Source organism: Planococcus citri, chromosome 5 (assembly GCF_950023065.1).
Source record: "Planococcus citri chromosome 5, ihPlaCitr1.1, whole genome shotgun sequence".
NCBI lineage: Eukaryota > Metazoa > Arthropoda > Insecta > Hemiptera > Pseudococcidae > Planococcus > Planococcus citri.
This window is the reverse complement of record NC_088681.1, coordinates 23,341,120-23,365,717: the sequence shown is the minus strand read 5'-3', so window position 1 is coordinate 23,365,717 and position 24,598 is coordinate 23,341,120. Positions and strand designations below refer to the sequence as shown.

General features: G+C 33.5%; 1 protein-coding gene across 11 annotated transcripts in view; it reads right to left on the bottom strand.

Moving 5' to 3' along the window:
- The window catches only part of LOC135846524 (very long chain fatty acid elongase AAEL008004-like), a 134,035-nt gene that overhangs the window by 20,242 nt on the left and 89,195 nt on the right, over window positions 1–24,598 (bottom strand). For 5 of the 11 annotated variants that reach the window (XM_065365666.1, XM_065365662.1, XM_065365671.1 and 2 more), the window contains 3 exons: window positions 10,173–10,308; window positions 9,779–9,969; window positions 2,257–2,340 (listed from right to left, as the gene is read on the bottom strand). In XM_065365666.1, the coding sequence (XP_065221738.1) occupies window positions 2,257–2,340; window positions 9,779–9,969; window positions 10,173–10,230 (333 nt within the window). In that variant the 5' untranslated portion in view covers window positions 10,231–10,308. Of the gene's footprint in view, window positions 1–2,256; window positions 2,341–7,076; window positions 7,158–9,778; window positions 9,970–10,172; window positions 10,312–24,598 lie in introns of all 11 variants that reach the window. The other 6 variants (XM_065365665.1, XM_065365668.1, XM_065365669.1 and 3 more) reach the window with 3 other exon arrangements.

Here is a 24,598-nt window from a genome sequence, read left to right as displayed (position 1 = left end):
CAAAAATGGCATTTTTATCAAAAAATGGCATTTTTATCAAAAAATGGCTTTCTTATCAAAAAATGGCATTTTTATCAAACAAATTGCACTTCCAAAAATAGGTATTTTTCATCAAAAAAATTGGCACATTTTCATCAAAAATTGGCATTCTTTTATCAAAAATTGGAATTTTTATCAAACATTGACAAATGACCAAAAAATGTAATTTTTGATAAAATTGCCATTTTTGACAAAGTTTGCAATTTTCAACAAAATGTTACCTTCAACAGCCGTCATTTTTTACAAAATTGTCATTTCAAACAAAAGTACTCATACCTATTTCGCAACTTTTGACAGATTTTTAACAAAAATTCTCAAACTTGCCACTTTCGACAAAGTTGCAATTAAAAAAAAAAAACATCTTCAACAATTGTTACATTCAATAAAAATTGCCATTCTAAAAAAAAAACAAGGCATTTGCAGCATAAATCACCGTTCTTGACAAAAGTAGTTATTTTTAGCAAAAAGTGCCATTTTCAACATAAAAATGTTATTTTTAACAAAAATGTTCAAAATTTCCACTTTTGGCAAGGTTGCAGTTTCAATGTCAGCTTCAACAGTTGTCGTTTTCAACAAATTCTTAAAGTTGTAGTTTTTAAAAAAGTTACAATTTTCATTTTGATAAAAAAAAATTGCCAATAAAACTGCAACAAATAAAGCTGTAATATTCTTAGAAAAAGTTATTGTTTTTTGCAAAAACTGTCATTTTAACAAAATTTGTAACTCTAACAAAAGCTGTTTTTTTAACAAAAATTTCCATTCTCGAAAAAAATTTCAAAATTAAACAAAAGTCATTATTTAAAACTTTTTAACAAAAATTGCCATTTTTAGCAAAAATTACTATTTTTAACAAAAATGGTCAATTTTAACAAAAGTTTGGTATCATTTTAAACAAAAATTGCAATTAAAGTTGTCATATAACAAAGTTGTCGTTTTTAAATTCAAATAAAAGTCAACATTTTCAACAAATCGTAATTTTTTAAACAAAAACTGCAATTTTTGAAACAAAAATGGTTATTTCTAACAAAGGTTGTATTTTTGAAAAAAATTCTCACCCTTGGTAAAAATTACCATTTTTAACAAATTTCCAGCAAAAAGTGTTCATTTTCAACAAAAATTTCGCATTTTTCATTTTTCACAAAAATCAACATTTTTATCCCCCCCCTCCTCCTTCCCCTATCCCTAATAAAAAAACAAAATTTTAAATACATTTTTCAACAAATGTTGTCATTTTCAGCAAAAATGGTCATTCTAAACAAAAATAATCATTTTTGACAGAAAATTGTTAAGCAAATTTTTAACAAAATCTCTGTTAAAACAAAAAATTTTCATTTTTCACATGAATGAGTTGTAGTTTTGACCAAAACTGCCATTTTCCACAAAAATTATAATTTTAACAGATTTTTTTTCAGAAGTCGACATTTTAAACAATTTTTTTTTTTACATTAATTAATCAAATCGTCAATTGAAAAAAATATTGATTAAAAATTCATAAATTTTCAAAAAAAAAACAATCGCAATACTCCCTATAAAAATCAATGACAGCAATAATTTCATTTTTCAAAAATTTACCTCAAAAAACAAGAATTGCATTCTGGAGATCCTTCTGAGGAGGAGAATGAAGGTGAAAAATTTCAGCTACAATAATTTTCCCAGAAACAAACATTAATTATAAGAAAAATTGATCGTTTCTATTTCTTTGGAAAAATCCTCAATGATTTTTTCAGATTTTAGGCCAACTCTAACTCCCCCCCCCCCACAAAAAAAAGAAAACTACAAGAAGCACAACTTCATTTAGTAAAATCTGAAATCGCACGATTCAGCATGCTTCGATTAGTCTCATTGTACGAAGCACGATAAAAATATATTTCGAGTACAAAACTAAAAATATTAAACAGGCAGTTATTCATTCAAAAAAATTGACTCCAATAAAATGAAAAAACACCTTGTAACCTACCCATGTATGGTACATTATTAACAAGACAATTACATAATATTTCAAACCCGAACATACCGTACCTTTTTCAAGGATCTACCCCACATGTACAAAATACATACACAAACAAACATGCACACTCAAAATTCAAAAACACAAAAAAAAATCTCCAAAAACTATACAAAAAACAAAAGTAGGTAAAAAAAAAAAATGTCCAAGACACAAAACACACGAATCAAAAAAAATAAATAAAGCATGCAGAACATGAAATAGATACTCACTCTAAGCGCTGTAGGATTTTGGGAGGGATCGACCGGTTCGCAACGTAAACTATAACGACCAGTTAACCAGCCAGACATGCCAAGCTGCAAATTATAAATTCAAAACATAAGCAACCGCCACCTATTACGGGGTACGAGGTTTCGTATTTACGTAAAAGGAAAATCGAACAAAAAAAAACAATATTGAAAAAACAAAAAAAAATTCAAATTCCAACAACAAAATTACGAGTAGCTTTGTTCAGAGTACACTACGTAGATCTACAATAGGTACCTACTGAAAAAGCTACAGCTATTTTTACTCTACTTCGAAGAACTATTTTACCATTTTAGGCGAAAAAAAAATTAGTATAAAAATGTGTTCGAATTAGAGTGTGTAACCGAGAATCTCAATTAGGGGTGCAAACGTGTTGGTTTTTTTTTGGTTATAAATTCGATTAAAGGTAAGTATTTTAATTCGAGTAAAATGGTTCTTCGATTGGTAGTGAGAAAAAAAAAGGGTAGATAGCTATAAAATTACAAAAAAAAATACCTACGATACATTAAAATAATATTTTTAAAAAGCTATAATTAATCTCGATTCGCCCTAAGCTCAAAAAAGGCACAATATTTTATGCTTGGTTGAAAAGCTCACCCAGTAAAATGCACACTTGCGCAGCATGATTCGGGCATCTGAACAGGTTCTAAGCTGTTTTTATTTTCATTCAATAGCCCGTAAAATCCAGCGTAATTTACACTACGAGGTTTAAATTTCGTATTTGGCTCGAAAAAAGCATCACGAGCGAGGGTAAAATCTTATCCAGCGTAGACTTAGGCGCCTAGATATAGCTCGCATGCATCGTGTTAATAAAATTGCATACGTGATCCGTATATACGGCGCTAACTCCGTTTTTTTACCCCTCCTCTTCACCTCTCATGCATCTCGACGAACATAGCCATCGTGCTACGGTCGATTACCGCACTCTGCACCGCACCTTATCGGTTTAAAAGCGAGAAAAAATTCATCCCATTGAAATGTTCAACACGCATTCGCTTTCGGTGTTCGAATTTCTAATTAATTTCGTGATTTAATTTTTTGTCTTTCGGTTCACTGTAATACAACGAGAGCGAGCATTCTGGACTATTTTTTCAATATTATTTTAATCTTTGCCCTTTTTTCACCTTCTTATCCTACAAGGACTATTTTTTCCTGCTTCTAACGCTGGTTAACTTTTGAAAGAGCTAATATCGAGCCTTGGGCTCTTTTCTTTTCAATTTTTCAAGTACATTTTTCGTTAAAACTTTCCTCTTTTTGTTTGGATCAATTTTTACAGCCTTCTGGCTTAATTTTATAGCCTTTTAAAAATTTTTATACTTCTACTTTTACGTTTTCCTTTTTTGAACAGAAATTTGAAATGAGACAGGGTTGGACAGAATCGAAATTATAGGAACAAAAATGAGCAAATTCCAGTTTTTTGCGTCATCACTTTGAAATTCCAGCCAATTTCATGAACTGGACTGGAATTGAAAATTCAATACTTCTGCACAAATAGAACTTTGAAAATAAATCAAAAATTCAGTCAAAAATTGGATTCAAATTCAATAGTTGAAAACTTTGCATTTTTCCATTTAAATTTCAAGTAAAAACTGGTCTCCAAAATTGAATACATTTTGACACTATTGCACATTATAAGAATTTTTTCAGATTTTCTCCTCTATCCCCCTCCTCCAACCCTCAATATTCAATAAAGTTTCAGGTTCAGCTACCAAATCAGTGTCGCCATTTTCAATTTTGAAATACTACATAAGGCTCGATTTTTTTTACGTTGAACAATGATGAATAAAAAATAGTAATTTTTAATGAAAAATTTCGATTTTTTTCGACTTTTAGCAGCACTTTGTCAAAAGCAGGATTTTTTTCAGAACATCCTGTAGATTCAAGATGGAATTTTATTTGTAAAAATTGGACAGTTATTTTAAAATTTTCAATTTCTTAAAAAACAGAATATGTTTCAAAATTTACGACGTCCTTGAAAGTTGAAACCAAACTTTAATCACCCCCCCCCACCCCTAAAAAATCATTTTTTCAGAAAATGAGTCAGTCGTGATCAAAATTAAAACGAGTACAAGAGTTCGAGATTTTTCCAAAAATCAGCAATACGATCCCCTTCTTTCCCCAAAAATTAAAACCCCCTTCAATCGATGATTTCAATTTTCGACAATTTTGAAAAAATCCTAGACTAGTGTGCTAAAAATATGAAAGATTTTCAAAAACTTGAGAGAAATTGAGAAACTACTATACAGATTCAGATTTAGCCACCAAAAAGAAAAACAACAATTTTGAAATTTTGAAAAAATGCATTTCCAAAATCAAAACATAGCTCGAAATTATCAATTTAGCATCCAAATTTGCACAAAGGTCGTTGACCTTCAAACATTCTAAAGTTAATCCCCGCATAATTTTCATAAGTTTGAATATCACAAGCATCAACATAAAATGGCAACTTCTTGACTAAATTTCTCAATAATGTTAATAACTTCATCACAATAAAGATTCCGAACTAAATGGAATCAAGTTTCACAAAAAATATTAGTTTTCCCAAAACGTGAAATATAATCGCCATAAATCGATCTCAAAACATATCCCACCTATAATAAAATAAATCTTATCCAACCCTGGTGCAAAAAAAAGCTACACCACAAAAACAATAATACCAAAAATAAAAAAAAATAAAAAATACTAATACTAAAGGCATATTTACAAGCCTTAAAACATTAAAAACACAAACAATAAACTCTAAAATTAATAAAATTGACGATGACTCGTTGTATTACCTCGAATAAGTTCCAAAATTAGTCGTTGTGAAAAGTAAAAAAAAATAAATAAATAAATAATTCCAACAATTTATACCACACAAAGACCACAATTTATACCACCTCCAATTAAATGAAAAAAAAAACTACAAAATACCAACCAAAAAATAAAAACACTCTTCAATTCCTTAAAACTACAAAAAAAAATCCAAAAAAAACCGCGAAAAAAAGCTAAATGGCAAAAGCAAACCTGCGCTTCCTACCATGAGCTGAATCTTCGGTCGTTGATTCGTATCAATATCAAACAAACCTCCATCAAACCTGAGTTCACTGATTATCAACGTAGAGGTAGGTGAATTAAACTCATGAAATGGGTGGGAAAAAAATATAATAAAATCAACAAAACGCAAACGGATCTTTCCCAATATGAATGCGTCTCTCGTTCAAGCTAAAGGGCAAAGAGGGGGAAAATGGCGAAATTATGAAGGTTTTTTGTAAGCTATACTTATACCAACACCAAAAATCGTTTAAAAATACTTGAGGTTCGATGCATTCGAGTTTGTACGATGGAAAAATAATACCTATGGTAATAAAACTTCGTGCGGTTATTTTCGTCGAGTAATCCACACCATTGTTAAAATTTATAAGAAAAACTTTTTAGAAATGATAAAAAAAACGTTATACAAAATTAATGAAGTCATACTTTACCGCGATGAATCAGATATGCAATATTTTTTCACCTAAAGAGATGAAAATGAAAATTATCCAAGTAAAAAAAAAAAAAATAATCAAGGTAGTAAAAAAAAAACATTTCAAATTAAAAATAAGCCTAGTAAAATTTTTTTCAATTTTCAATTCATATTTCGTCACATTCTTTTTAGTACTATGCCCATTTATACTTCAAATTACCACACACTGGTCGTCGATTGTTCGTACATATGGGGCCAGGGAAACCGATAAGGGGGATGGGAGTGAACGACGAAGTACAGTATGCTTCGAAAATCCGTTATCGAGCATGTACAGGGTGTCAAAGAGTCATTTTAAAACCCATAAGTAATAGTTGCTGAATTTTTTAAGCACCCAGCAGACGAATAGGGTCACAAAGACAAGGGAAAATGTTCGAAATCATTCAAAACAGGGGCAAATTTCGAACCACTGAATAAATTTTCATAATTTTTTCAAAATTTTCAATTACCTAGTCAGACGAAAAAAAAAACATATTTCCATCCTTCGAGAAAATTATCAATTTTTGACACCCCTTGAGTCGATTATTTTTGCGATTTTGACAAACGTCATAAATTGGGAACCCCTGAATCGATTCTTTCCAAACCCACAACTCGTAAGATCTCTCAAAAATATACGCTTCGTCGAATTATAACAAAATGAATAATTTTTGGACACCCTGTACACTCTAAAAAAATCCAAACATCGAAATTATTTTTTTCTAACCCTGATAATAAACCTTCGAAACACACTGTATCGTTCGTACACCAACACAACTCGTAATACTCTAGCTCGTAACTTGTACATATTTGTAAAACATCATCAAGAAGCTGAAAACTCAAAATACCGCATTTTGTCTCTCTCGCCTTGTGCTGGTAAAATACCACCAAATTACTATCAAAAAAAGGGGGACATGAAACTCCCCACTACCTACGGGCACTTAAACCGAACCAAGCACCCATAGCGACCTTTAACATTTCCAAAATGAGCATTCATTCGCCCATATTGGTGACTTGATGACCTCATCACATAAAACCACATCCACATAAGGGTCTATTTCCATCATATGCCTGTTTATCCTACCATTACCCTAATTAAAAACCCTATCTAGCATTGCTATAAACAACCAAACACAACGAAAACATCAACAACAATAACAACAACAACGACCTAACAAACGGAGTAAAATTCGTCTTCGGTGGTGGCCTAACTTTTGCAAATGCTCTGACCAGTGACTCGTTCACAAAGAGTCTCTGCGAGCTGCTCACAAAGGTCAAATATGTGCCGGTCAATAAGCGTGGACTCACTCTTTTGGCCGAGGGCGAATCTGTGTAATCGACTGGCTGACATTTTAAACTATACTCTCCCCACCAACCTGCCATTAAACACTGCAAAATAATACATATTAATTATTATTACGAATAAGATTATTCAATACGTAGAAAATACCTATAGCAACCGACTGCTCCATAAAGACGAGCAGTGGTTCTATAAATATAATTTCTTCGTTAGAATCGAGGTATTAGCGTAGATTATAGTCAACATGTTGCACCTAAAAGTTCGTTTAATTTTTTTTTATTTTTGAAAAATTTCGGAAGTATTTTTACCCCAGCATCCTGCTTTTTTCCCTCCCAGATCCATATACAAAATGCTCAGGACTAACAGCATTAGGAAGAAAGGAGAAAAACATGGTAGATAAATATGGCGAAATTTGATACTCGTCGTCATGACATTCGATAATTGTTGTATAATGCACACATAATACGTTTCACGTTAACAAATTAGTCGTTCAATTAACCGTTTTAATTGAGGCCAACGAAGCCGCAATAATTTAGCTAAATCGCGTACAACCGGCGACACAAGTACCTACTCGTAAATGTAAAGTGAGCAAAAGATGGAGGTAAAATGCATCCAAAATAATACAAGTTTGCTAATTTGATCAGGTAATCAGCGTCTATGGGTCAGGTTCCGAGTAATTTTTCTTTTTTTTTCTGAGATCAAATACCTCAATCAAATCAGAGATCAGGAATTTGTTTTTAGGTTCTCAATTTTTTTTCAAGGGCATTGTGAAGTCAAAAAAGATCTTTTTAATTTTTGAAAGATCTTTTCAAAGTTGCTCGCTCCAACAAACTTGGAATTTACCTAATCCACTGAGATGACTGAACCAACTTTATTTCAAGTTTTCTGAGGCATTGATCACAAAAAAAAATTAAATGAGATGGTTTTCACCACCAAAAAAAATGTTGATCTACTTATTTAAAAATCTTTAAAACAAGGCTTCCTACTCAATTACCCCCCTCCCCCCCTAAAAGTAACTTGAGTAACCAAAAAAAACTCGAAAAAGTAAACAAAACGTGAGCAAAATATTTTTTTTTTAGTTTTAGGAAGTGGAACCATTTTGAAATACCTAACTTATTTTGGTTTCAAAAAGCAAGATTTTTGGGCAATTTTTGACAAAAAAGTGAGAATTATTGCAAGTTTTGGTATAAAAAACAATTTTTGGCAAAAAGCGACACTTCAACAATTTTAGCAAAAGAAGGGGCATTTTGGCAATTTCTGGCAAAAAAGCAAGATTTTGGACAATTTTAGAAAAAAATTAAAACTTTTTGGAATTCTTCGCAGAAAAAACGACGATTTTTAGCCATTTTGCTAAACAGCGATAATTCTTTGACAATTTTTGGCAAAAAGCAAAACCCTGATTCATGTTTTAGTAAAAATCACGCTTTTTTGGAATTATTGGGGGAAAAGTAGGCAATTTTCGGCGAAACAGCAAGACTTTTAATTCTCAAACAAACATGAGATTTTCATCAAAACTGGCAATTTTAACAAAAAGCAAAACTTTTTGGTAAGTATTGGTCAAAAAAATTTTTTTCACAATTTTTGTAGAAAAATCGAGTTTTTGTATAATTTTTCTCAACCTACAATTGCTAAAAAAGTCCTGCTTACTTCTAAAATTGTAAAAGTTTTGCTTTTTGCCAAAAAATGACAAAAATGTACATTTTACAAAAATTCTCATTTTGCTAAAAATTTTAGAGTTTCACTTTTTTTCAGAAGACCTTTTACCAAAAATTGTACAAGAGTCTCGCTTCTTTGACAAAAATTGTATAAAAGCATAATTTTCAATAATTTCCAAAAAAATCCTGTTTTTTTCTAAATTGACAAAATTCCCATTTTGCAAAAAATTTTCCAAGTCTCATTTTCCATCAAAATTGTCCCAAAATTTCACTTCTTCATCAAAACTTTCCTAAAATTCTCACTTCTTCGACAAAAGTTGTAAAAAAGCTCATTTTTTCCTGCCAATAACTGCCAAAAAGTCATGCTTTTTCTAAATTGACAAAAATTCTCTTTTCTCAAAAATCTACAAAAATTCTCGTTTTGCCAAAAAATTTTAAAGTCTTACGAATTTGGAATTTTTTCAAGTATGTCGACCCACAGAAGAAGTTTTTGAAAATAATGGTGAAAATCAGTGTAGCCACCTTTATAAGCATTAAAATTTGGCCAAAAAAAAACTAGAAAAATAATTTTCTCTATCGCGTTTATGGCCAAAAATTCGGAAAAGATTACCCCGAGTACAAATTTCTACGCTGATCAACATATCTAAAAATAGCAGTGACTTTTTTTCAAATTTTCGATTTAAAAATATCCAAAAATTCCATAAAAAAACGCATTTTTTTCTTCAAAAAACGTCGAAATTGCACAAATTGATTCATCTTTATCAATGAGCAGTACCACACCCCCTTCCCCTCCCCCCTAAAATCTACCTTCGCAAACACGAATCACAATATTCTACGCTAAAAACCTCGACCTAAGAGAGATATTTCCTACATAACAGAAGAGAAAAATCTGTTTGTACACTTCAGTAACTGGGCATTACATCGATATATGGCAATGTATACCTCACGAGACCGGTACAAATTGAATATTACCAAGAAGGCGCTTATGAAAACGAGCCCATCAATGGAATCAAAATTTATTAAAATGGATGGGAAAAACAAAGAAAAAAAATTACCTCGTAGAACAGCCACGAGCTGAAGATGACTTGAAATAGGTTGTAAACGATAAGCGTACGTCGTAATTCGAATGGTTTACGATTGGCCATCAGTCGAGGCCCTATTACTTTCACTATATACACGTACGTTAAACATATGATAAGCGTCGGCAACGGACTGCTCATTAGGAACCAACCTTTCGTTCTAACATCTGTAAATTTAAAAGCCAAGTTTCTGGTAATTGTGGTACAAAAAAAAGAAAAAAAAATGCAGATTGTATGTAGCTGTGAAAGCCGAAAGGTTGAATACAAACGTGAATTTGTAAACACCCTGTATATAGGTAGAGATATATTAGATAAGTAGGTATGTAGTTAAGCTGTTAGTTTGTTATAAGAGTATTGAGGAAGTGTTTACCTCCATATTTGTCGAATATACTTTGGAAATTATCGTAAAGTTTAAGAACACCGGTCATTGTGTTGGATGAGATCTGGGTTTGACGTTGACGGCTAAAAGAATACTCGTCGTCGGACTCCTTATTACCTTCACCTATCTACTGCAACAGAAACAATCAAAAAAACAATACCAAAATTAAATTCTGAGTGTAAAACATCATAAAAATAGGTTATTGAATACATAAGTACATTAAAATGAATAAAACCATATAGGATAATTCACTTATCATAATTAATGGCTTAATATCTTCCTAAAACATAAACCTAGAAACTCATTGTTGTGATTTTTCCCAAACACTTGTATCTATCCACATTTCAAACAAAAAAATAAACACCGTCGATGAAAACCAAATATCGCTTTTAATCGATAATCGAGCTTCGTACGTAAAAAAGATAAGACCCCAATCGCCACTAATTCGATTTTAAATTACACGGCTTTTTCGTTCAAACTCTTAAAAATAGCTCAGCCAAGGACCAGGGGGGGAGGGGGTGAAGAGAAGACAGCAGCTAAGGGCGACCGTGACAACAAAACAAAAAAATACAAATATAAAATACCGACATGGGTATTGTAATATAGCCTAACAGGTATATTACGTAGCGCATCTTTCAACCTTAACCTTGACTCATTAGATGTATATTTTTTGCAATTTTATATTACATTTCCTTATTGTACGAAATATATCTAAAATATGAAACGACCAAACGACGAATCTAAGATGTTTTAAAATACGCATCCGGTGGGCTTCTGGAGTATACGAAGTACGAATCCTCTTTCAATATATGGGGCGTCGTATCGAGACGAAATTTCCTCAAACACTGAGGTACAAAAAGTACGAGTAAATAAAACGTAAAATGGGAGCACAAAAATATGCTACAGGCTACCAGAAGCAGCGAATTAATCGGTCATCACGAGAGCGAAGTAAAAAGCAAAATACACCGAAAGTACCGGTATATGTGTGGAATTTTCGCAGATTGTATGAATAAGAGAGATAAGGCAGCCACATATACGGTAGCATGGTAAAGTTAGTGAGATATTCATCTGTCTATCTTCATCATTATTGCTCATCGTGATTGACGAGACAGCTCGACCAATGCTATTTACAATACTCCTTTACTGAATAATGTAGAATGCGATGTGTGACTAAGCATTGTCGTAAAAATATACGCCAACTATGAGTACCTATAGTAGGTGAATCGTTACACTTCTACATTAACCTTAAATACTCGTACTTGGCCAGTTTCTTTTGCGTAAATTGCACACGCAAAACCTGTAGAATAGGTATAGCATTATCTAGATTAACGTGGATTATGGGTTAGGCTATATACTCATGCGTACGAAACACCTCGAACAGCTCATCGGTATTTTCCTCTGAAATTTTTTTCGAGTCTTTTCTCAAATAGAATTTTAATTCCATCTTCTCTTAAACGAATGCCCAAAGGCTACGGGATGTCCTATCTATGTCTGTACACTCCAATAGGGAACTAATGAGGGAATCAAATTCCACATAAATGGAGCCTAATTTAGCTCCGTTCTTCTAGGTAATCAAAAATCGAGATTATTTTCGAATTTTTAATACGTACTCGAATATCATAGGATGAGAAAAATCAATTTTTAGGACTCGGCGACAGAGTCAAAAGTTCGCGCAAGCGTATGTAATCGTGGCCCACTCGTATTACCTTTTCACCTTTTCCTCTCACTCTCACTTTTTGCCTCTTCTTTTTCCTGTTTCTCTATTTGTTCAATTGGAATAGAAAAAATTTACGAAATTTACAATTTGAGATATCTTGAGATTTGGTATGAGGAAAGAGGCATCGTCAGTTTGGTTCTAAAATTGCAGAGCTCAACTAAGAGTCTTAAATATTGACTAAAAATTCCTGTATTTAAGAGATAAGACTTTTTAAAAAAGAAAATTTGAAACAGTTTATAAAATTATTTCAAAAAAGTTGGAGCAATTTGAATTTTCATTTTGAGATCATTTCAAAAATTTTAGGCAATCTCGCGAATAATTCATTTTCATAAAATTAGCACAATTTCAAGCCAATTTACAGCAATTTCAAAAAAATGAGGTGATCACAAACAAATTTGAGATGTTTAGAAAAAAATACCATTTTGAGACAGTTTTTGAAAATCTGGGGCAATTTCATACAATTTCAGCAAAATCTCAAAAAATTCGAGATAATTTCACCCAATTTTACATCAATTTCAAAAAAATGAGATGTTCCCAAACAAACTTGAGATGTTTGGGGGGAAAATACTATTATGAGACAGTTTTTGAAAATCTGGGGCAATTTCATACAATTTTAGCAGAATTTCAAAAAAATTGAGACAATTTCACTCTATTTTACATGCAAAATTTCAAAAAAAAAAAAAAAAAAAAATGAGATGGTCACAAATAAATTTGAAATGTTTAGAAAAAAAATTACTATTTTGAGACAGTTTTTGAAAATCTGGGGCAATTTAATACAATTTCAAAAAAATTGAGACAATTTCGCCCCATTTTACAGCAATTTCAAATTTCAAAAAAAAAAAAAATTAGATGATCACAAACAAAGTTTTGGAAAAAATCTAGAAAAATTTCGTGATATTTTGGAATAGTGTTCAAAAAATCTGAGGAAATTTTGTATAAAAGAATTGAGGTCGCTCTAACGATTTTTGAGACATTTCCACGAAAGGGATCATGCCATTTGAATCTGGAGTAGCTTCGAAAAATCTGGGACAGTTTCGTAAAATTTTACGACAGTTTAAAACATCTGTAAAAATTTTCAAGTTTTAAAAATCTTTCAAAAAAATTCATGTGCTCCCAAATCGTGTTGTGAAACTTTCAAGAATGAAATTCTGAGGAAATCTCAATGAAACTTTACAACAGTTTCTAAAAATCTGGGGCAATCTACTTTCAAACAATTTTAGAATGGATTCGAAAGAATTCCGACAAGAAGGTCAGCCAAATAGAGTGAAACTTTAAGAAAAGTATTTCAATTTTCACGAAAATTTGGGACAATTTCTGATAATTTTGAGACATTTTAAAACATTTAAGACCAATTCAAAAACAATTTGATATAATCATAGGACGATTTCGAAACAATTTGAGGCTCTTTGACACAATTTCAAAAAAAGTAGGACAATCCTAAACAACTTTAAACACTTTTTATTTTCTTAAGTTGAAACAATGTGGTATAAATGTATATTTTGAGGGCAGTTTTGAAATTTTTTCGAAATTTCAAATCCCCCCCTCCCTACAAAAAAAAAACCACCAACTTCGAGTAAAATATTTCACGAACGATTTTTAGAAAAATTTAGGTCTTTTCTAGACTTTTTTTTGAAATTTGATTATCCAAAACAATTGTTGAAACTTCTCCCCAGAATTGGAACATTTTTATGCTCCTAATTTGAAAAAAAGCTCGAAACAAATACATAAAATTTTTGAAATAAATATTCGAAGTAGGATTGGGACAACTTCATGCAGTTTTTAGACAGCTTGAAAAATAATGGTTCAATTTTATACAATTTCAACTCTGAATCAATAAAATGCACAAAAAACGTGCTTCTAAGACGTTCACAAAAAAAGAAAAAATTTTTTGATGTTACAATTTGTGGCTACGAAGAAAAGGGAAAGGGGAAGGGGAGTGGAATTCTTCAAAAATTCAAAACAAAAATAGGACAGAGACGAAAAAAACTGAGGTAACCCAGAACGAGCATTTTTGGAAGTAGGTAATCCTAAAATGTGGGGTAAGATGACGTTCATCTGAGAACAGCAGAAAAAATTGAGGCAATTCGACGAACTTTTCAAAATTTGGAATGAATTTCACGAAAAAAAAACACATAATTTTGCTCATTTTAGACGACATAATTCTTTAAATAATTTTGTAATCAGTTTCAAAAATTCAAAATAAAACATCATTTCGACACTTTTAGGGGTAAACTTTAGAAAATTTCAAACAACTCGATAAAAACTGCAGGAAGTACTAATTTCTGTAAATCGTATTTTCGGATGTAACGATAACCCAGTATCGGGAAAGGAGTACTACCTAAATCTGACGAGTATTTTTGAATATTACGATGACCCAGTAGAGAGAAAGGAGTGGCTCATGACCTTTACTCGTATTTCTTGTTTGGAACAGACTGAGATATTATCCCAAATATTTTAAATGTTCACCCGTTATACGTGTGGTTCCTCTCTCCCACCCCGAGCGTTTGTTTTTTCGCTGTCAATGTCATGTGAACGCCTTCAACATCATACACCTAAAAGGATCGTCGAAGCAAATAAAACCTTTTAATTAGTTTTTGTTTTCTTTCATTCGGAATAAATATATATAAAAAAATACAACAATACGCGAGTACGAATTAAACTTTTCACACGTTTTCGAGTCGGCAAGATCAGGCAATTGTTACACAACTCCAACTCGTCACACGTTTCACACCGTAAAACAAGATGCGATAAATATCTATAAGGTAGAGATAAAAAATTACGCGTAAATTTCCAGCGAGCTGCTAAGTGTATAAAGTGGAATAAATTTCTGCATACATATCTAGAAATATTCGATTATAATCACCACGTTCAGTAAGTAATTTAGCCAAAAGACCACCATAGGACGCCGATGACGACTATACCCAGACAGATACGACACGTCGGTCTCTATAGTAATTTATAATATTCAAGGGAGAAAAATTGGCGAGTTTGCGAAATACTACCACACGGTAGACGTCGTCGTCGTCGTCGTCGACAATCGAGTCCGATATGTGTAGTTACGTAACCAGCGAAAGAAAATTGTCACGCACGTATCGAGGAAACGACACACACGTTTTCGAGTCGATCGACTGCAGGTAATTACGTTCTCATACTCGTACCTTATCGTATCTCTTATGGCTTAATTTTATCGACACGATAGCCCCCCTCCCCTCCCCCATTCCTCAACCCTAGGCGAAAAACTAAAAAGAAAACTCGACTAACGGAACTTCAATCGAAAAGTACCCAAGCTACGCAACCGATTGAAGGAAAAAAAAACTGTTTGAGTTGTCGATAAACGTCGATATTCTCACGGCTCACGGCTGGCTGTGGTATTCGAGCAGTAGGTAAGAGGTTACGTAACGTCGACGAACCTATAGTACTCGAGTGTGGACACAGAGGTATGACTTTCGTCGTATTGGAAATTACATAATGTTAATAGGGTCGTATCGTCATCAACTGACTAATGAATCGAACGAAATATCACTTTGAAGAGTACTTATCAGTTTAATATCCGAAATGATGACGACAAATTTGAAATTGCGCTGCGATGCATAATGCATGCAGTAAAAATGCAGCTTCAACTGCAGTTTGTTTCTCACCGTAATCTATTTAGGTTGCAGTTGCATCAGTTGCATCACGGAATTCGAGATTAGATCGTTAAAATAATCTACGTACCTGACGATGAGATGATCAAAATACTCGGTAGTAAAGAAAATAGTAATTAATTTACCTCTTTGGATCGTAAAATCGGATGGGATCGTCTCGGGTATTCAATACTCATTCAAACTGTTCTCAGTGTTTTGAAATCACCTACCTTAGAATGTTACAGAAATGCCTCGTAATCGGTGCATGAACATTTTTTTTTTCCAAAATTGACCATTTTTATTCAGGGCTGAGAAAGTTTTCACTCAGAGTTGAAAAAATAAAAAAAGTTGAGGAATCGATCGTAAAAAATAATCGTAATCGTGTAATCAAATTTTATCAGGATGGAAATTTGATTCAGAAGATACTAATTGGTCATCAAATTTCCCCAGCAAGTAAAAATATTTTTTTAAACTTTGAAAATTTTGAAAAATAATGCAACTTTTTCCAAAAGACTTGGGACTGTGGTTGTTTTTTGAATTCAGTGAAAAATATAGGTAGAGGTACTTTCAAAGGTGGATTAAAGTTGAAAAAAAATGATAAAGACCTGACTTCAACAAAAAAGTAATATTATCATTTTTCTCGTAAGTATTAATTCAAAAACTGCGATTTATAGAAAAAAATTCTAATTTTTTGACTCGAATATGGATTATTTTAAACCATCGAGATTTTACACAATTGCATTTAATTTCCAAAAAGTTGCCTAAATCCACAAAACCACGTGAAAAGTGCATTTCCTCCCCTTGAACCAAAATAGGTACACCAACGATCCATTGAAACAGGATTGAATTTCGTGCTGAACTCGAAAATAATGATGATTTTCATTTTAGCTTGCAAATCTGATGTTTAGGCCAAAAAATGGGAATTTTAAATGAATTTTTGAAAATCATTTTTGCTAGCAATGAAAATGGATTAAAATTTTATTCTTAACTCAAAAATTAAGATGATTTTGATCTTGATTCAAAAACTAAAATTTCAAGTTTCAAAACTCATAGATACCTATTTTTGGCTTCAAAACTGGAAATTTAAAAAAATTGTCACGTTCAGTAAAACATTTTAGAAAACAACAAAAATGGAATGAAATTTCGCTCAAAACTCAAAAATAACAATAATTTTAATTTTGATCCTAAAACTAAAAATTTTTAGTTTCAAAAAATGGAAATTAATAAATTTACTGGATTTTAGCAAGACAGACCACCCTTGCAATCAATTAAAACGGATCGAAACTTTTTTCTCTGAACTCAAAAATGATCGTAAGTCAAATTTTGATTCCAAAACTGAAATTTCAAGTCCCAAAGATATAACATTTTTCGCTTCAAAAATGGGAATTTTCAAAATTTGTTAGATTTTAGCAAAATGTCATCACTTTGATAAACAGTGAAAATGGATTAAACTCTTGCTCCACTTCCAGACTCAAAAATGACAGTAATTTCAATTTTGATTTCAAAATTGAAGTTTCCAGTCTCAAAAATGAACGGTTTCAAATTTTTTTTCAGAGTTTAGCAAACCATACCTAGGCATTACTTACCCTTGCTACCAAAGCAAATGGATTGAAATTTTGCTTCAAACCGAAATTTGCGGTAGGTAATTTAAATTTTGATCCTAGAACTGAAATTTTCAACCCCAAAAATGAAATTATTGGCTTCTAAAATGGGGACTTTAATTTTTTTTCAGGGATTTCACCAAAGCACATCATCCTCGCAACCAAAGCGAATGGATTAAAATTTTACTCCAAACCCCAAAATGACGGAAATTTCAATTTTAATTTTAAAACCGAAATTTTCAGTCTTAAAAATATGTATGATTTTTGGTTTCAAAAATGGGAATTTTCAATTCTTTAAAAAGATTTTACCAAAATATCAACTTTATTTTTGCAACCAATGAAAATGGATTAAAATTTTTCACTGAACTCAAAAATGACGAATCCAAAACTGAAATCTCCAAAAATGTTGAATTAAAATTTTCCAATGAATTTTCGTGTTTTCAAACTGTTTACAGGTCTCATTAAAATGACTGGATCGTGAATGTATGTTTTTTTTCAAATTCAATCTTTCTCAAAGAAACCAGCAAAAATTTCGTTTTTTTTTTAGGTAAATACTGAAGAAATGCACTCTTTGAGACCAATTTTTTGAAAAATGATAACTTACTTTTTCTCTCATTCAATTTGGAAAATTGATTTGAAAATGTGTTACCTATTTCAACTACTTTAATATTTTCAAAATTTTAAAAATTATTAATCACTGCAGGAATCTTTGGAAAAAAAAATCAATTTAACTTAGGGATGATCAAAGAAAGTCAAAACGCCGGTATAATTTGAAACCTTTTTCTAATTTTGGGAAAAAATTAATTTCGTCATGAAATTCTACAAAAATTCTCCACATTTCTCCAAAGCATAATACATGAGCTCATAACTCAGAACTTTCACAGAATTCGCCAGATTCTCGAACACCTTACACTAACCAGTAATCATTGATCAAAATGGCGCTGAACCAACCCCAAAATTCTCGAAACAACCCAGAACAGTCCCAAATGATTCTGAAACTCTCAATCAGTCGTTGAAATTTCAAGAAAGGTCTAGGCGATGAATTCATCATCTTCAATCACCAATGATTCTCCTAACTCGTTTGATTTTTTTCCCATCGTCAATTCGATACCATTCCAGGTAGTTCTCATCGATGCATTCGACCATCCAAGCACACCATTCACATCTAAGGCCAAGCTTTTTCAACCACTCGATTACCCTGCACTTGTACGGACACGTTTTTCGGATACCTAATTGAACCAAGAGGCAAATTCCACGTACTTATGATGAGACCATTTGTGGTCATTTAGCCTTAGAGATCTATCTCACAAAGTCTCATCATCTTTTGCGACCAAGCTGATGATGATGATGACAACGACGACGAAGACACACACACACACACACACACACACAAGGCCTTGAATGCCGGCAGAGAAACCACGACGACGATCGTCCAAATGGCACGCTAACTCTAACTGGTAAGCATCCATCTACCTCACACTTCATCAACTCCTACCCATCTGCTGCGTCCATCTGCGTCGCAACGTCGTCGACGACGTCGACGGCGGCGTCTTCGATTTGAGAATGCGCGCACACGACCTTGAATCGCGTACTCGCATAATTGACACGGACCATCGACCATTGCGACTATGGTAGCTCTTTTAGAATACCAGCAATAATACATATAAACGGCCATCGTACCTTTCTCCGCGATTTACAACCACTTAGCGGAGCCCGGACCAGCCGAGGCGGAGGCGAACGGCGGCTCGACGCGTAATAACCGCGCAGCTTGGGCAATTAGTGAAAGCTACTAGGCTATAGCACTTCTTATCACCCAAGTACCATTACCTATGCTAACTCGCGGTACATACAACAACAACATCAACGTTGGCGACGACGTTGTAATCAATATACCGCGACGACGACCAAATAGCAAATACTTGCCAATGGTACGAGTAAGCTCCCCTCTGGGTCCGTAGCCGCGAGCATAATATTACGCGAGAGGTAACAGAACAGTTGGAACTTGGAATATTTTGACGAGATATAGCGATGGCGGAGGCTGCTGCGCCCTTACGCCACACATCTCACGCTTTTCTGTTCCTTTAAATTAGCTTCGAATCGTTTTAGTAACGCCACTTATTGGTTAGGTTAGGTTTGGTCTCCATACACGATATGCATTGCATAGGTTGGATGTTGATACAATGTACGAGTAGGTAGGCAAGACACTAAGTACATTGCGTCTGTGTACCCGTTGACCACCGGGGTACTTAGACGAGTATGTTTAGAAAGTCTCTCGCCAGATATAATAACAACAATTGATACTGTATACGCAGATGACGAAGTACGAGTACCTCTCTTATGGACACCTATGTACGTAATTCTGTCGAATTATCAACGACCTATACATTCGTCAAATCAACACAGCTCAGTTTGCTTTTGCCTTTCGCTTTTTAATACGACAGACGACAGAGGGGTGTGAAAAAAAAAATTCGTCGCTTCCTCGTTTCAAACTGCGTATTAAACATTACACGAGACACCTTGATTGGTGCGACTACGTCGAAATAAAAAAATAATAAAAATAAAAACACAAACGCCATTTCGTATCATAGCGAACTGACACCTTTCAGGAAGCAATTAAAACGTCCACTGTTTCACCTCCTCGTGCACTAGCTGCGCCGTGTCATATACATCTGATTCTCGTCGACAGGTCTAATCGCTTTAATGTTTACGTTAAAATGATAAATTAAAAAAACTGCTGCGATCCGCGTCTAATCAAAATTGCGGCAGATTTAAATCCAAAATCAAAGAGAAGATTCAGACGAATCGTGAATCTTGGATTCTCATTCAGGCTTTCTGAAGGATTTCAAATCCTAAATTTACATTCAAAATTTTCCTCTGCAGAAAATTTTCAGACTAGATAAAAAAAAATCCAAAGTAATATTCATCCAAAAATAATATTGGAAATAATGAAAGGGGAGAGGGAGACTTGAATTGAGACTAGTACGAAAAAAAAAATCAAAATAAATAATTTTCAGCCATAATTATACTACCTATTCTTTTTAAATCTACGGAAAATAGAAGGTAAGTAGTTCTGATTCGAATTAGTGACCAATGATGACTATCTCCCCTCCCCCTCCCCAACACACCTTCCTCGCTGTGGAATGGAGGAATGAAAACTGATTGACTTTCAGAATTCCACAACTTTTATTTTAAATTATTTTTTCATATCCGTATTTTTCATGAAATTGTTTGAAATTGATTGGGAACCACTGAACCGGTTTCGAAAAATGATAAATACGTTAAAATCGCTTTGATGGGCATCATTTCAACAGAAAATCGGACAGAGAACTTTTAATTTTAATTTTTCGAAGAAAAACAAGTTTTGTAAATCGTGATTTTAGGGACACCCTGTAGATGATTTCAAAATATCTGGCTTCTGCTTAATAAACACCCCTAACAAGAAATTCATAACGGTTTTAAATCACTTCTCAACCTTTACCTACTGGATAAAAAATAATTAAAAGTATCAACTCGAATTCATGATGATACCGGGTGTCCGAAAAATGAACATACAACTGCGACTTTCAAGTCTAACTGAGTGAGTTATGTAAATATTTCATCAGTAAAATGGATGACAAATTTCTTTGAAAATTCTTCATTGAAGGGACCGTGTAAAGCTTGCAGTTACAAACACTTTAAAATTTACTTGTTTTTTGAGGGGGGGAGGAGGAGGAGAGAGCCAAATTTTGCACGTAAATTTTTCACTTTTGGAAAGTTTTTAGATATTCCTAATTTTTGGAATTTTTGGAAGGGTGAGGAGGGGGGAGGGGCTAATAATACCTTCAACATTTCAGTTTTTCGTCTACATCCAAAATTTCTAAACTTACTTTGAGGGGTTTTAATGAAATTTTAACATTCTTTTTCAACGTACATAAATTTCTTCGGGGGAAAAAAATGCAATTTGCTTACTTTTGAAAAATGACGAATTTCGTAATTAATTTTTTCGCGAAGTTCTACCAAGAGGGGATATGAATTGAAAAATTCAAAATTGGATTGAAAAAAAGGGTAAAACAGAATTTTTCGATCAAAATGAATATTTTAGGACGCAGGAGCAAAACGCAAGACTTGTAGGATTAGCCAAGCTTTAATATCTCGTCAGTTTTTTTTTCAAAATTTAAAATCTTGGATCATAGACTTAACATCAACTTTGAGTATGTTTTGAGTTCTGAACCAAAATCCAAATTTTTGAGCAGATTTTCGATTTTTGATCATGATTAAAGATCTCAAATTTCAACTCATTTTGGTCTTCGATTCAGGTCAAATTATCAACTTTATCTTGAATTTTTGAATCCACAATGAGCTTGGGTTTAAATCCAAAAGAGCAGATTTTCGAGTTAATGATTAAAGATTCAAAACTGAAGCTAATCTTGGATCCCCAATTTGGACCTAATTTTCAAGTTCATCTTGGATTTTGAATCCAAATTCAACTATTGAGCAAATTTAAATCTGATTTGAAGATTAACAATCCAAAACTGAAGCTAATTTCGGATCCCCGATTTGAACCCAATTTTCGAGTTCATCTTCGATTTCGAATCTAAATTCAACTTTTGAGCAAATTTTAAATCTGATTTAATGATCAAAGATCCAAAACTGAAGCTAATTTCGGATCCCCGTTTTGGACCCAATTTTTCAAGTCGATCTCGAATTTTGAACCCTAATCCAACCTTTCAGCGAATTTTAAATTTTCAACTCTGATTACAAAATGAAGTTCACTGGGCTTTAGATCCAAATGAGCAGATTTTAGATTTTAGATCACGATTCAAAATTTAAGTAAACTTGTATTTGAGCTAATTTTAAATAACCATGAGAGCAGATTTTGATTTAAAAATATTGATTAAAAATTCAAGCAAGCTTTATAGTTTAAACGAATCTAAATTCGAAATCCGAGCATATTTTGAATTTAAATCGAAAATTCAACCTAAAATCAAAATTCGAGTCAAACTTAATCTCAGATCCCAAAGTTCATTAAATTTCGTCGATGCATTTCCAGACCTCTACAACATTCCACAAGCACATAAACAATTGACCAAACGTATTGACGCAAATTACCACACATCGTTGTATACTAAGGCCGCCGACATGGCGGCAGTCACCTAAATTAACCTCGTACAGAGCTCTTAGAATTGGCCACAAGAGCACATACGCAGGTGAGTCGAGGTACCAGTCGCGATACATACGTCAACGTTCGTATTTCCGAATGTCGCAGGCATATGCCCATCCATTAATAACGTTTCACGTAACGTAACGCAGCCCATCCCGCTACTGGCCTGGCGCATTGTATCGTTAAACTTGACCTATATAAACGACAATACGTATATCGTTGACATGGCGATGTCGATGATGAGGATGATGGTCACAACAACAGAAATCCACACACACACACACACAATCGTAATCGCAACTTTTTTCATATAGTCGCACTCGATTCGTAAAGAGAGAGAGAGAGAGAGATGACAACGACAACGACGACGACTACGTTGGTTGAAATTCAATCAACTTGTACGGATGACCAATGCACCGCACCGCACCTCACACCTCACCTCACCTTCAATTGCTGACCAGTAACCAGTGACCAACAAATGTACTCGTAGTATGCGGTGTTCAAGTTCCAAGATCGAGAAATGTGGACGTCGTCGAACAAGCAGACGAGCCAAGAGGCAGACTTGCTGCAGCATATAATAAGATGCAGTTGTCTCAGCATGAAAGTAAAAGTAAATGCACTGCCAGGTCAGAGAGGAGCAGGGTGATCGGAGTCTGGAGCTGCTCCTCGTGTATATTACGCGAATCAAGGGCATCGCATGCGTGCACCTTTAAAAGGCGGCAGTGGCCGGATCGAACGATAATTATATCGACTACATAGATAGTAATATGGGTGCTACGGCGTAGGTACATTCGAGTAGGTAAAAAAAAAAAAAGACGACGACGACAGCCACAGAACAGGCGTTACAGGTTCGACCGGAATAACAGGAAAAAAATTTCGTTTCGATGAAAGAGAGAAAAAAAAGAATAAAAAATGATACATACGAAAAAGAAAAACAAGTTCACTTCCTGACTGCCCCAGCAGCCGCATTTTTTTCACTGCTAATTCATTCAACCTTAACCTTAACGAAACAATAAAAAAAAAATAAAAGAAACACTAACCAGATTATGCACAAAAATTTCGATCTTTCAGAATCGATTAGGTATCTAAACACTTGGAAAAAATAGCACCAAAATGCACACGTACGAGTATATCGAAATCTCTCACGATGGCGAGAACTTAGCTTTACAACCCTATTGAGGGTGAAAAGGTGACCTTTTCGAGCCTCGATGAAAATCCTAAAATCCGACTGCCATCGATCGGGGTGATCGAGAATCGACAAGAGTAACGACCTGCCAAGCAAACAGTCACGTTTCGACCTTGGAGTTCATCTATCCTCGTATAGAATAGAACGCGAACCCGAACGCTTCGATTAAGTTAACAAAACAAAAAGTGTAAAATAAAAATAATCCAATATCGGTAAAATTACGCGTACGAATATTTCGATGGAAATATGACGAGGTGTTTGTGTCAACAATCTTTAGTCTGAGGAATGTCAAGAATTAACGCAGGTAGGCGTGTATAGGTAGACATGCATCGGTAACAGCAGCAGCGTGACCATTGATTACCCTGCCTCATTCTATGGTCTGGTTAAAATATAGCAGATTACCTGCTCGAATTGTGTAATTTTAATCCAAAATACTTCCATCGACGTACGAGTATAAAATAATCAAACAATCTGATTAAATTATCGTTTCACTTCTTCGTACTCTGCATAACCCTTTTTCTTCACTCTAGCTCGTTCAAATGCTTTCTAAAAAATTGCACCAACCGTACTCGAAACTTGACCCAATCATATCATATCATAGTACTACATCAGAAAACCCAAATATACCCTACTGATGACATCAGCACTTTTCCACGCAATGAAAAATACTGTAATGGCTCATCATCGAGTACACGTGTACTCGACGTATTGATGATGTTTGTTCTATGATATGACATGACACATACTCACAGCTTGTAAAACACTCTAGATCGATCTCTCTTTAATTTTTTATTTCCACTTCAGCTCATAAATTTGTCCGATGACCATTCACAATATTCACAATACACTATCAACGATCACTCCAACGACACCACAGACAGAAACACATTTTTTCAAACTCGATATCGCGATAGTAAGTACATGAAACAGCTCGAAATCAACAAAAATCCACAATCTTCACACGAATACTCACCATACAAATGAACAAACTAAAAAAAAAAATTACTGTTTCAAATTGAAAAATACGATGAAGATCAAAAAAAAAAAAAAAAAGAGGAGGAAAAACCGAACTAAATCGATAAACTTATAAAAAAAAACGAACGAACATAAACTGAAATACTAAAACAATAACTTAGAACAAAACAAAAAA